Source organism: Myxine glutinosa, chromosome 12 (genome assembly GCF_964187855.1).
Source record: "Myxine glutinosa chromosome 12, kmMyxGlut1.1, whole genome shotgun sequence".
NCBI classification, from domain to species: domain Eukaryota; kingdom Metazoa; phylum Chordata; class Myxini; order Myxiniformes; family Myxinidae; genus Myxine; species Myxine glutinosa.
In genome coordinates this window covers 84642472-84656502 of record NC_136272.1, presented here as the reverse complement: position 1 = coordinate 84656502, position 14031 = coordinate 84642472, and the positions used below count along the sequence as shown (strand labels likewise).

The 14031-nt window shown below is 43.8% G+C and overlaps 2 protein-coding genes across 3 annotated transcripts in view; one reads left to right on the top strand and one right to left on the bottom strand.

Annotated features, from left to right (window-relative positions):
- The window catches only part of LOC137437560 (cyclin-Y), a 69588-nt gene that overhangs the window by 36751 nt on the left and 18806 nt on the right, over positions 1-14031 (bottom strand). The window lies entirely within an intron of this gene.
- Positions 236-11495, top strand: LOC137425851 (uncharacterized). The gene is made up of 4 exons (XM_078766381.1): positions 236-1236; positions 1367-1539; positions 1672-1915; positions 11462-11495. Exons 1-4 carry the CDS (start codon positions 236-238, stop codon positions 11493-11495), a joined length of 1452 nt encoding a protein of 483 aa, XP_078622507.1.

Below are 14031 nucleotides of genomic sequence, written 5' to 3'. Positions count from 1 at the left end.
TGAGAGCTACGATTTCGCCTTGGAGTTGGAAACTGCTCTCGCCAAGGTCCTGGATGAAGTCTCAACTTATCGTACACCACAAATTGTGACAGGAGAGGGCAACCTTGTATTCCACTGTGAGTGGGACAACTTGAATAAAACCACTACCAGTGTGCACGGCAGCAACATTGTAAACAGTGCTGGAGGAATCATGGTGCAGGAGGTCAAGCCCGGGTTCGAGAGCAGCAAGGACCGAATGCTACCTACCATCAATAGGTCACAACAGCGTAGCCTGAAGGTCGACACACCAAAAACTCTCCCACCCTTGCACTTTACTCGCGTTGGCCCGAAGTTCCCTGAAGGCTCATCATTCACACCGCCAGCAGAGAATGACACAGTCTATGCCACTACGATGCAAGAGTACTACATCTGGCTCTTCATCAGATACATCGGAAGCTGTGGCCTGCAGCCTGTGCCTGGGCTAGGGGGTTTCACCTCTGCAACTGGTTCTCCCCCACCCAGCAAATCAACAGTCGACTACTGCACGCCTATCCACCAACCGATCACAGACAACGCAGTTGTTCATGAGCTACTGAAGCGTTCCGAGGCAGCAACTGCTGAGGTGGGTCAGAGATGGGTCCTGAATACATTTGATCTGGGTGTCTGCATGAAAGCCCTTCCCATCATCTGGCGCTGGCCAAATGAATTTGCTAGTCATGTAGTAACGATTGGACCCTTCCACACATCCATGAACTACATCGGGATGCTCACTGGACACAAGATGCGTGGTTCTGGATATGCAGAGATTCTCTTTGAGGCACAACTAGTAACAAGTGGATCTCTCAAAGGTGTTCTCAGTGGAAAGGCCTACGCAAAGTCCCTCTTTTGCCTCAAAACAGTGTGTGAGGCAATGGAGAGGCTGTTGATGGAGAGATTCACTGAGGAGGAGAACATCATGATCTCTGACCCTGCTGTGCTTCTCAGAATGACCCAGTCTTGCAACCGAGAGCACCTCGATGAAGCCCTCAAAGACCCCTCAACTCTACTCCTCATCAAAAAGTACCATGCCTTTGAGGAAAAGGTGCGCAAGGGCCACCTGGGGAAGACAGCTGCCTTCTGGATGTCGTTCATTACCCACTGCCATCTTGTCTTCATGCTCCTCCACTCTGTGAAGACCAACAACCTCCAGCTGTTTCACAAGTGTAACGGAGAGATGGCAGATATCTTCTTCGCCTTTGACGGACACAACTACTCCAGGTTTGTGTAGCATACATGGTAAAATGTATAACCATCACTGAGTAGATTTTAATTGATACTTGGGTTCATGTATTATGAGAGGAGCTATTCCAATAAATGTCCACAGTATTTCCCTCTCTGTACTTTACAGATATCTGACTTGGCTGGAAGTCCACCTGACAAATCTGGAAAGCACGCACCCAGGGGCCAAGGACCTGCTTACTATGGGTGCAATCGCAGTGGCTCGCTCGATGATACCAGGGGCACTCAGTGCTGTCGACAAGACAATGGAAGAAACGTTCATGCGCTTTGCTAAATCATCAGGTACATCATTTTCTTTCAGTACATTATACATTTGAAACTGTAGAAACCAGCTTTATATGATGTAAACTGCTCTTACAAAACATTTCCCTTTTAATGATTGGGTTATGCAATTAAAATATGTTCACTTTTCAGGTGGCTTTGCTGGCCTGTACAGTCAGTTTGGGGCATACCAGAGATGGTGCCGAACAACCACAGCACGGGCACAGTTCTATGAAAAGACCCTTGAGATGGTGGATCTCATCGATGACCCAGACTGCCCAAGAGCAGGGAGACATCGTGAACTAGAGAAGGCAGAGATCAGAAAAGGCGAGGAGGCCGTTCAGCGAACCCTAACTACTATCAAGAACTTCACCAATCCGTTCACCATCATTGATTGGTCCCATCCTACCAACCTCACTGGTGGATCTTCTGAACACAGGAGAGCACGAAGAGGAGGAGGAAGAGGAAGGAGAAGAAGAGTTTGACTCTGACGATTTCGATGAAAATGATGATGACTGACTCAGTGTAGAATCACTAATGCTAATGATGTTTATCTAAAACAAGCAAGAGAAGAGTGGTCACATTGAGTGCTAGGACTATTTTGACAGTTGTAATATTTAGAAAAATAAAACTTTGTGTTAACGTCTGTGTAGACGGACCTTAATATGAGTCTATTATTTCGTAAAACTGTGATTATTTTGTAAATAAAGCACTAATTAGCATACTAGTATACCATAGACACATGTAATCATGTTATGAATAGTTCTATCATGATCTATGCCCTTCAAAACATGGGTCTAGACACCTTCATTTTTCAATTATCTGCAATATTGGCTGAGATATGTCAAAAATCGTTTTTTTGATAATGGCAGCAGTAATTTGCATAAAAATGGTATGTGGGACATTTTTTCAGCTTGGGGCCATAGCTAGTCATTTTCTACACATTTTTTCCAATCTAGAAACACTGATTAGAAGTATATCTCCAGGGGGTGCAGGGGGACCTAGTCTTCCTACTAGACTACTGTCCTTACGGACGGGTTCATTTCCCACTTTTATGTCTCTGGTATATTTTATTAGGACTTGTAATACAGGCCTCCACCAGGTGGTGCTATACGATACAAATTTACTTATAGAGCATTGTAGACCGGCCATAGGGGCTAGGTCTTTTTTTTAATGCCTAAAAGCAATACACCGAGTGCTAGCCCAGTTTTTACAACTAGGGGATAGGAGGGAGGTGTTGGGGCCCTTGGAGTTGTTCGAGGGTTTGGACCTGCTGCCCTCTGAAGTTGCTCACCTCTGTGCTATACCTTATACCAGGGGTTCTCTCAATACGTTTATCATAGTCTTCCTATTTTTGCTTTCTTTGGATATACTCATGCCAAATCTAGCTGATCATAGAGTGGTGAATATTGCCAATAGAGAGAAAAAATAAAATAAAGGAAGCAAATGTGCTTATAGATACGCACAAGTTTTTAAAGAAATAAACAGAGAACAGCTTTGTGGACGTTTGTTGGCCTGAGTGATCTTTCTCCTATTTCAAATCATCATCGAATATCAAGCCATCCATCCGTACATGTTCCAACCTCTCCAAGGATAAGGCGATGGGGAAGATAGCAGCCAATGCTTCTCTTTCTTATCATAAAGAACCACCAGCAATGTAGTGCGAGGGGACAGGCAAAGGCACTTTTATTTGATCGTGACAAACTAAGCCTCCATTTTGCATCACATCAATTGGATCTCAGCCTCTACTCCATGATGGAAATGTACAAAAGGCATTCAAAATCACGTCGTTATAATCCAACAATCACCAAAACAATTGTGTGCATAAAAAGATTAACAACCAAAAAAATAACTTTTTAAAACGTCCAACAATATACAATACATGGCCAAAAGTATGTAGACACCCGAACATCAAGCCCGTATGTGCTCATTGAACATCTCATTCAAAAATCATTGGCATTAATATGGAATTGGTCCCCTCCCCCCTTTGCTGCTACAACACCCTCCACTCTTCTGGGAAGGCTTTCCACTAGATGTTGGAACATTGCTGCGGTGATTTGCTTCCATTCAGCCACAAGAGCATTAGTGAGGTCGGGCACTGATGTTGGACGATTAGGCCTGGCTCGCAGTCGGTGTTCCAATTCATCCCAAAGGTGTTCGATGGGGTTGAGGTCAGGGCTCTGTGCAGGCCAGCCAGATAAAGATAATTTAGAGGATGCTCATCAGAAAAAACATCAAAATAAGCCTTACCAGAATGGTGTAACCTCTCTGTCACATTGCTTGGTTCTTAAAGGTGGGTTTTCACGGGACACGCGAACGGTTCGCGAAGGATGCGAATGTCGAAAAAATGGCAAAGTCCAACATTCGTATTTTAGGCTCCAAAAGTTCGCCAAACATGCGCAGGGGTTCGGAAGCGTCGTCAATTGTTCGCAGGAGTCGTTTTTTGTTCGGCGGGTATTTCAAACATTTTTTTCAAATAAAAAATTTTTTTCAAAGAAATTTTTTCAAATTTCAATTTTTTCAAAATATTTCAAACATTTTCAAATTTTCAAATATTTCAAATAAAAGCGGAAATGGACAAGATATTTCAAACATTTTTGAAATACCCGCCGAACAAAAAACGACTCCTGCGAACAATTGACGACGCTTCCGAACGCCCACGCATGTTTGGCGAACTTTTGGAGCCTAAAATACGAATGTTGGACTTTGCCATTTTTTCGACATTCGTATCCTTCGTGAACCGTTCGCGTGTCCCGTGAAAACCCACCTTAAGCTGCCATTCTGTTTCGGCCGATTCAAACGTGAATTTTGCTTCGGCCTTGGAAACACGATCTACTCCCACGGACAAATTAAAGTATATCATCGACATCTGGGTTCGGATTTGAGGACAAGATCTCCAGGACTAAATAAGTGCCAAAATCTGGAGTGAAATCTGTAAATGTTAAGCAACAAGAAGCATCTGCTCCTGATGAGAGCAGCCAGCTAGGTTATGTTATTATCATAATTCAAACGTGCAATTCAAAATACCTCTCAAAAATACCTCTCGCTGCATAATTCAAAACACCCCACTGCACTGGAAAATGTGGGGACAGGAATACTTTATTGCAAAGGGTAGGGACTTGTAATACCCTCTCACACCTGAAAGAGGCGCGAAATGAGACACATTTACATAGAGAATTTACGTCTCCCTCCAGCCCCCACCCTTCCACACCCAAGATCACCAGCAAAGATAAAAACACCCCTATGCACTAATTGGGGTCATGCCAATCCTATGTAGCAAGTCTGAATGGAAATGGCCCAGAACTGTTAGAGGAGTAGTGTGGCAAACATGCAAACACACAAACAAACACTGGTCTATGAATTATAGTAAGGATTACTGATTCTTATAACCAAGTGCGTATCTTACAACTAAGCTTTAATAAGCAGGGCTGTCCTTCCGCCTCCATATTACCAAAGCATTAAACTTAACCTTTCCTACTCTTCCCACAATTATATTGAGTGAAGAAAATATTAAAGAATATGCCGAAAGTACAACTTTACTGAGGGCAACGAAAATAATTAACCAGCAGGATTATCGTGAAGGCTGCCTCAGCCGTGCTTAGGTACTCCATGGGGGAATCTCCAGAGTTTGGAAGGCAAAACAAATCAAAGATTGAATTAAAAGAACCATGGACATAATGGGAGAATTACAATGAGTAAAGCAACGAGACAAGTGAACTACAAGCACAAATCATTGAATGCCTGATCTTCATAAGTACGAATCGCTTGCCAAGCCAGCCATTGTGTTTGCTGAAGTGCTTAAGCCACTTGCTAGGAAATTAAACTACGATCAACTCGGAAATAAACGAAGAAATTGCTAGGACAACCAAATCTCGCGAGATCATGGCGAGGTCACGTCTTTTCGAAGCTGCTCCATGCGCTCACGCTCTCGAAGCTAAGTGATCTATCACAATCGTGTTTTTGTCGAGACTGTATCTATCTTTCGGTGTGTGTACCTAGAGCGTATCTTTTGGAAAATTTTCGGTGCAAATTTTTCGTACATGTATACACAATCGTCGGTTAATGGTATCGAGTATTCTGCGGCCTAGTAGTAGTACTCGTAGGCTTAGACTACCGTACCGTCTCCGACCTTGTGGTTTCGTTTTTCTCTCAGCGATTCGTCGAATGCGCTGAAATTATTTTTCGTTCTCCGTTTCGTACCAGTCGTTCACCCCGTACCTCCTTGTTTAATATCTGTACTCACAAAAAAAAAAAAAAAAACCCCAAAAAAAACATTTCCTTCCCAGGTCTTATTCGTTTATTTGTTGTTCTTTTTGTTCGTTCGTTCTTCGTTCGCGATCACGCGGTTAGAAATGTATTATCTCTCCCCTGAACAACTATTTTCTCTCATATATTATAACACCCTTTTCTTCTTTTCCTACAAAAGGATGCTTTCGTCTTGCTCACCAAATCTATTCATTCCAAAAAATATATATAATACCATCTCTTACAGTTCCTCCTTTCTACATTCCCTTAACTATCCAGAACTCCACCCCTCCTCCAGTGTCCTCAAACGTATTTTTGACTCGAAGGTCTCAAACTCATTTTGCAAAAAATGTTCGTTTCCCATGAATCGTACACTTTTCAAAATCGAATCTCACCCCTCCCCTCCAAATCCTCCCCATCACCCATCCCTTTCAAATCTCCCCCCTTGCCCCTTCCCTCCTAAACTCCCCCCACACCCCTCCCCTCCGAGACTCTCCCTCGCTCCTCCCCTCCTAGACTCCCCTCTCACCCCTCCTCCTCAAAGCATCCTCCCTGCTTCTTCCCCCTTCCAACTTTCACCTTCATCTCCCCAAACCTTCTGCCTCGCTCTTCCCCCTCCTCAAATAACACCTCACTGTGCCTCACCCAATCTCCATCAAACCGTTTGTCCGGCCCATTCTTCCCTTTCTCCAAGCTATTCTGAAATCTCTGAAATCTCTGACACACCTTCAACAGCTCTCCCTACCTCTTCCTCCTCTTCCACATCTTACCCTACCCCTCCCCCCCCCCCCCCCCGTTCTGGACCCGATGCTCCCCCTTCCTCTTCATTAACGGTATGGACCTCAAACATCCGGGGCCTTCGCTCAAACTTGACTGACCTCTCCATTCAGGTTGCTTCTGACAAACCAGATGTGATCTGCTTAACAGAAACTTTCCTCCTTCATGATGTCTCTGATGCCTTGGTATCTCTCCCAGGTTACTCCCTCCTCCGGTATGATAGACCTGAGCCTCGTCCTGGAGGTGGGGTTGCTATCTTTATAAAAAACTCTTCCTCACTCGCCCTCCACTGCCCTCTCTCCACCTCACCCCCAGGAATACCTTTGGCTACGGCTTCCCCTTCGCTCCCACCTTTTGTTCATATGTGTGTTGTACCGTCCACCAAACAGCGATGACTCCATCTACATCTCACTGTCTGATAATATGGACCAACTTCTATCTACCCATCCCAACTCTCTCTCTTCCTCATATGTGGTGATTTCAATTGTCACCATGCCAGTTGGCTGGGTGTGGGTACCTCTCTCACCAGCCATGGCTCTTCAGCAAAGGACTTCTGCGACTCACTGGGACTGACACAATCTGTCAATTTCCCGACCCGGATCTCAGTCAACAGAGCATCTTCTCTTCTGGATTTGTTTATGACAAACTTCCCTGAAAATGTCTGCTGCGCTTCTTCTGCTCCAATCTGCTCATCTGATCATGTGCTTGTCAAAGTGGACATCTCTCTGACCATTCTCAGAGAGCCTCCTCAGCGTCGACGAGTCTGGCATTTCACTCAGGCCAACTGGCACGGTCTTCAAGCAGTCATCAATCATCTGGACTGGTCTCCCATCTCTACCGCCTCTGACATCAACTCATCCTGGGAATTCTTTCAAAGTAAATTGCTCTCTCTCATGCACAGATTTATACCATCTCGTCTTCAGTTGTCATACCCTTCCTCCCGTCCATGGTACACGGAATCTTGTGGTGAGGCTGTTGCCCTGAAACAACTTGCTTTCGTCTCCTGGAAAGCAAATCCAACGGAAGGAAATCTCATTTCCTTTCACAAAGCCCGAAACAAGTGTGTGTCCACCCTCAGGAGAGCCAGGAAACAATATCTCACCATTCTCAAGACCGAACTCTCTTATCTGTCTCCCTCTTCCAAATCCTGGTGGTGTCTGGTCAAATCTGTTTCTGGTGTTTGTTCCCCCTCCATCCCCTCCCTCACCTCAAACGGCTTAACGGCTGACTCCGCACGTGAAAAAGCTGAATGCCTCAACTCTGTGTTTGCCTCTAAATCTTGTGTCCCAAACCCATCCCTCTCTGTACCCACCGTACCTAGTCGTACCCAGCTGCTCCTGGACTCTGTGTCCTTTCCTCCTGACAAGGTGGAAAAGTTTCTGTCAACCCTCGACTCTGATTCTGATTCTGCAACTGGTCCTGACGGCATCAGCCCACGGGTCCTAAAATCATGTTCTTCTGCTCTTTCACTCCCTCTTTCTGTTCTCTTCACCCTCTCTTTTGCTCAAGGTCATCTGCCATCTGCTTGGAAATCAGCCAACATCACCGGTTTGCACAAAAAAGGTGCAAAAACAGATCCCAGCAACTACAGACCAATCAGCCTTCTCCCAATTATCAGCAAAGTCATGGAATCCATCATTGCTTCAGATATTAAATCTTTCCTCTTCTCCAATGGCTTGATCTCTGATCATCAATTTGGTTTCAGACCTGGTCACTCTACTCTGGACATGCTGCTTCTGCTTTCTCAACAATGGATGGAGGTCCTCAATGCCAAACAGGAAATTAGAGCCGTCTCCCTTGACATTTCACGTGCCTTCGATACGGTCTGGCACCCTGCTCTGCTCACCAAACTCTCCTCCTTTGGTATCCATGGAAATCTCCATGCATGGCTGGCGGACTTCCTCTCTGGTCGTAGTCAACGTGTGGCCCTGAATGGGTTTCTCTCATCTCCTCTTCCTGTTCAGGCTGGAGTTCCCCAAGGTAGTGTTCTGGGCCCTGTGCTTTTTCTGGTCTTCATCAATGATCTCTCTGACTCTCTTGAAAATCCTCTCTATCTCTTTGCTGACGACTCTACTCTCTGTCGCTCCATTCCTCATCCCTCAGATCGGCAGTCTGCAGCCTCCTCACTCTCTGCAGACCTGGACAAAATCACAGACTGGTCAAACAAGTGGAACATGTCTTTCAATCCTGACAAATCTCACACTCTTACAATGTCTCTCCGAAAGGACCGACTGGACAACCCTCCCATCTACTTTCTCAACAATCCTCTCCAAGAAGTTCTGTCGCTCAAGCTTTTGGGTCTCACTATCTGCCATGATCTTTCTTGGGAAAACCACATTTCCAAGCTGGCCTCCAAAGCCAGTCGCCGACTGGGCATCCTCCGTCGTGCGAAGTCCTTCCTTGGCACACCTGAGCTCCTCACCACATACAAGGCTTTCATCCGCAGCTCAATGGAATACTGTTCCCCCCTCTGGGCTGGTGCTCCTGCCTCACACCTTGCTCGGCTTCACGCTGTTGAGGCCAAAGCTTTCAGAATCATTGGAATCTCCTGCGATGTAGTCAACACCGAGGGCCTTTCACTCACTCACCACAGGCAGGTTGGTGGTCTTTCTGTCTTCTACCGACTCCTCTCCGGCCTTGCTCCCCCAGCTCTCTCTGTGCTCTGTCCCCCCAATATTCCTTCAGGTCGCACAAGATCTGCCTGCAACCCTCTTATGGTTAAACTGCCAAAGTCTAGGCTCTCTGCTCACCTTCACTCTTTCATTCCCCTTTTCTCCCGCCTCTGGAACAAACTCCCCCACTCCCTTCAATCCCACTCCTCCCTCCAGGTCTTTAAAACAGCTGTTCACCACCATCTCTTATCTTCCCCCATCGAAAACCTTGATCTTTTCTACCCCCGGTAATTCACCCCAGAGTCCTTGCAGTGTTCATATGTTTTATTCCTCTCCCACCTCCCCCCAAGTCCTCCCGATGTCCCTGCTCTCAAATGTTGTGTTTGTGTCCTTCCCCCTCTTCCCCCTCTCTTTTGTGTCCTTCCCCCTCTCTCCCCATCTTGTCTGCCGCTCCCCTTGTTTTTTGTGTTTTGTGTCGGTTTGTCTTTTTGTGTGATTAATGTTAGCTCTTTCACGAGCCTCGATCTTGTATACAAACAAAAAAAAAAAAAAAAAAAAAAAAAAAAAAAAAATCGACCCTAATTTGCCACAATAAAGATCGATTTCAAAAAAAAAAAAAAAAAGTCTGAATCGATCTTTATTGTGACAAATTTACCAAAGCTTTCGATGGTCCAAATTTTAGATCAATGAAAGCCTTGGTAAAATCAATAAAAGCGGCAAAATGAGGAAGGTTTTGCTCTCGACATTTCTCCTGGATTTGACGCAAACAGAAAGATTGCATCAATAGTCGAATAAATTTTGTGACAACCATACTGCGACTCACTTAAGATTATTTCGCTGAAAGAGACGAACGACTATCATTTTGACAAATTTTTTTTACAGCAGCTGATTTCCTATTTATTATTTCCACGATAGTTGCTTGGCTTCAACCAGTCACCCGTTTTGAAAAACGTAATAATATTTGCATTCTTGAAATCGCTTGGTAAAAACTCATGAACCCAAAAAGCAGAGAAAAGACGAAAAAGGAAATTAGTCTGGAAGTGGGCAATTTTCCAAAATTCCATTGAAATAGAATCAGGGCCACTGGCTCTGTTGTTTTTCATTTGCTTGATTGCATCATTCACTTCAGAGATTAATGGTGCAATGGCTAGACTCTACAACAGGATGTTGAGAGATTGAGTCCAAGATGCTAATTGAGAAATCATTAGCTTTGAAAAGCTTGGAGAAATGCTCATTCCAGCAAAATTTGAGACTTCCTGTTAAAACATCACCATTTTCAGTGAGGAGTTTGATTTTTTTTTTTTTAAGCAGACCAAATATATATTTATTGCTCGGGAAAAATTCGTAGCACAGTACTGTAAACTGCCAGAATCGGCGAGATGTTGGATTTAAATTGCTTTGTTTTTCCACCACAGATTTTTTTTGTAAAACGGGTGGAGCACTGAAGATTTTTTTTTTGCGCCACATGGAAATCGTTCGTTGCTGTTCTTCTTGCACAAGTAATAGTTATTTGACGTGACACATTACGAATTTCTAACAAGTTTTGAATTTCCGAATAATCATCAAACCAGTCCTGATTTTGCCTTTTACTCAAACCAACACTAGATTTTGCCGCATCCAGAACAACCTTCAAAATGTCCGAGTTTGATCAAATGTCGCACAAGGTCGCACAAGATCTGCCAGCCACCCTCTGATGGTTAAACTGCCGAAATCTCGGCTCTCTGCTCACCTTCACTCTTTCATTCCTCTTTTCTCCCGCCTCTGGAACAAACTCCCACACTCACTTCAATCACACTCCTCCCTCCAGGTCTTTAAAACAGCTGTTCACCACCATCTCTTATCTTCCCCCATCCAAAACCTTGATCTTTTCTATCCCCACTAATTCACCCCAGATCCACCTTGTTTGAAATTCCAACTTCTTTCCTGGAAGTCCTGGCAGTGTCCATATGTTTTATACCTCTCCCACCCCCCCCCCCCTTCCCATGCCTCCCCCCCAAAGCCCTCTCCCTCCCACAGTTCTCTCGATGTCTCCATGTCTCTCGGTCCCTGCTCTCAAATGTTGTGTTTGTGTCCTTCCCCCCCCTCTCCCCATCTTGTCTACCGCTCCCGATGTTATTTGTTTTATGTGTCTGTTTGTCTTTCTGTGCGATTAATGTTCACTCTTTCACGAGCCTCGATCTTGTATACAAAAAAGAAAAGAAAAAAAAAAGTCAGTATTGGAAATGTTGATCGACTGATCATTTATATTTTTGCTTTACTGTATTTGGAAAGCTGTAACCATTTTTCTACATTTCCCAATCGTTGTTCAGGTTGCATAGTTTTGATGAAGCAATCACATGTTGAAAAAGTATGATTATCAGGAGTTTGCTGAGAGGAACAATGTTTCAATGCATCAACAACAAATAATAGTTGGTTAACCACTTAAAACCCACACCTTTTATGACAAAATATCCAAGCTTCAAGACACCAAGCGAAATAAAAATGGACCAAAGTGGTAATTAGTGAATGGGGTCTCATATCCAGGACTCGTACAAATCCCCGATGATCTACACCTCAGATCGGTCCATTCTGCTAATGTCCGAAATACAAATGCTGAGCCACGTAAACTGTTCCTATACAATTCTTGCAATCGTACTTTCTATACAAAACGATACCTTTTACATCCTTGTACAATTACAGAAAGTAAAATAGGTGCACCCCCTCGTCCCTGTAAATCCCCTGCAGGACAAGATTTATTCAATGCCATGAACAAACAGTGGTAAATCATGGGTGAAGAAGGTTGTGGTTAAGTTTCATCGAAATAGTGTGTGTAGTTTCAGAGAAGAAAGCAAATACCTATTTTGTGGGGTTCAAACCTGGACCCACTTTGACGTCTGGCACACCCCCTTAAACCTCGATATTTTAGCCATGAACAAACTAGTCGCAACATGCCAAATATCATTTTAGCCAAGTTTGGTCACAATCCCATCAACAATTTCAGAGAAAAAGTTAAGTGTTTACGGACTGACAGACTGTCAGATGACGCTCCATCCCATAAGCTCCCAGAAACTACGTTCCAGGTGAGCTAAAAATGAAAACAAGGTTTTTCAAATAATTTTGGAAACAAAATTCAACATATTTCTTTAACTCGGCAAAAAAAAAAAAAACAGCCGGTGGTACACTGTTCAGTCGGGGTACGCAAACCACAGGCTTTTATGGAGAACACTGGGAGCTAATGGCACACTGCACTGACATATTTTCCATATCTTACACCAACATTTCCTGATGGAGCAGAATAAAAACATGCTGGTATTTGGCAACTCATGGAAAATTACAGTACACACAATTCCAGCAAAAAATTTGGCCTCGTCACACACCCCATCTGTCCACCATATCCTCTTGAGATATCCTGCTTACAGACAAACATACATACATACATACTGCTCAAGTGACAACATAGCCTCCATCCATCTTCGATGGCAGAAGTAATAAAGTTACTTCACAGAGTATGAAAGCACATTTTATATGAATAATACGTCCACCTTTGGAGTTGCAACAACACATGATGCAACAAAGCTCAACATGAGCAATATGCAGGGAGTAAGTGATCACTCTCCAAAATGTTATCGTAGGTGAGCAGAGGCGAGTGATTTAGTTTATGTTAAAGTAACTCCAGATGAGCAATAAGACGTCAATATGTTTGATCAAATAACTTCATACGAGTTTGTTAACGTACAACCACAGCAATCATGAATAAGGGACGATGTGAAATTAGAAACTAAAATTAAACAAGTCAATACAGAACATTGATAAAATAATGTATGCACACTAATGGTCGGGTGCAGAGCAGAGGGGCTAGGCCGCTAGAGGGAGAGGCAGGCCTGCATGTCTCAGATAGACTGCTTGAAGAATTTGTGAGCTTTTAAAGGCCAAAAATGAAAAAGCCCATGCATGCATGTTTTGCATCATGGTTTTGTCCATTACATCTTGATCTGCTCAGTGTACTATATCTTCCACGAACCTCGACTATGTATAAACAGTGCACTGCACTGACTAAAGGTCTTTTCAACCAATTTCAATGCTTGCTAGAAGACAGGGCAGCATGTAGAATCATACTAACATAATCATAAGACTTTAAACAAACAAAAAATACCCTATTTTGGGAGGCAAGCCCCCCCCCTCCCCCCACCCACCATAGACCACCTTAGACCCAGATTTTTTAAATGCCAGGAACACACTTTGGTACAACACGGGTGATTAAGGTTGTGGTCAAGTTTCATCAGAATTGCATGTGTAGTTTCTGAGAAGAAAGAAAGTACCTATTTTGAATGGCGATTAAGATAGAGAAACAGTGCAGGTCAAGCTCGGATTCCGATACCGATTTCACCGTCATTACCAACTCTGAAGTTTCTCTGTATGTTGAAACTGATGAGTTGTATTTTGAAGAAACTATTGGAGACAAAATTAGCGACGGAAACACATTCGAGAGAATTATGAGTGTTTTGCGAGTGATTCAGAGTGAGATAGCAATAACTGAGGTGTTAGTTTCGCTGCATTTCGCTGCACATCCCATTGTAATAATAGGATTCACACACACCTTAACCACTGAGTTACGGTTATATTGTCGTGTTCCTGGGGATTAAGATCCTCCAAGGTAACGGGTAACTGATCGAGCTTTACACTCCGAGGCGTTCAATCCAATGGCAGTGTGAATACGCACGGGGGATGACGGCAGCAAAGGGTAGCAAAGCTCTTACCTGTACGGATCCCACTGGATGTCTTCGACCCTGGTAGTCAACTCAAACTGACAAGGAATTATAATACAAAAAATACCGGATTTAATGAAATAAATGCTGGTAACAAAAAAAAATGCACAGCAAAACTAAAATTCCTTAATGGA

Excerpts from the sequence above, each read along its gene's own strand:
- LOC137425851 (XM_078766381.1), top strand. The coding sequence starts at position 236 with ATGCTACCTACCATCAATAGGTCACAACAGCGTAGCCTGAAGGTCGAC. Across the intron at positions 1,540-1,671 it reads GCGCTTTGCTAAATCATCAG|GTGGCTTTGCTGGCCTGTAC; the intron begins GTACATCATTTT and ends TTCACTTTTCAG. Across the intron at positions 1,916-11,461 it reads CCGTTCACCATCATTGATTG|GTTGCATAGTTTTGATGAAG; the intron begins GTCCCATCCTAC and ends ATCGTTGTTCAG.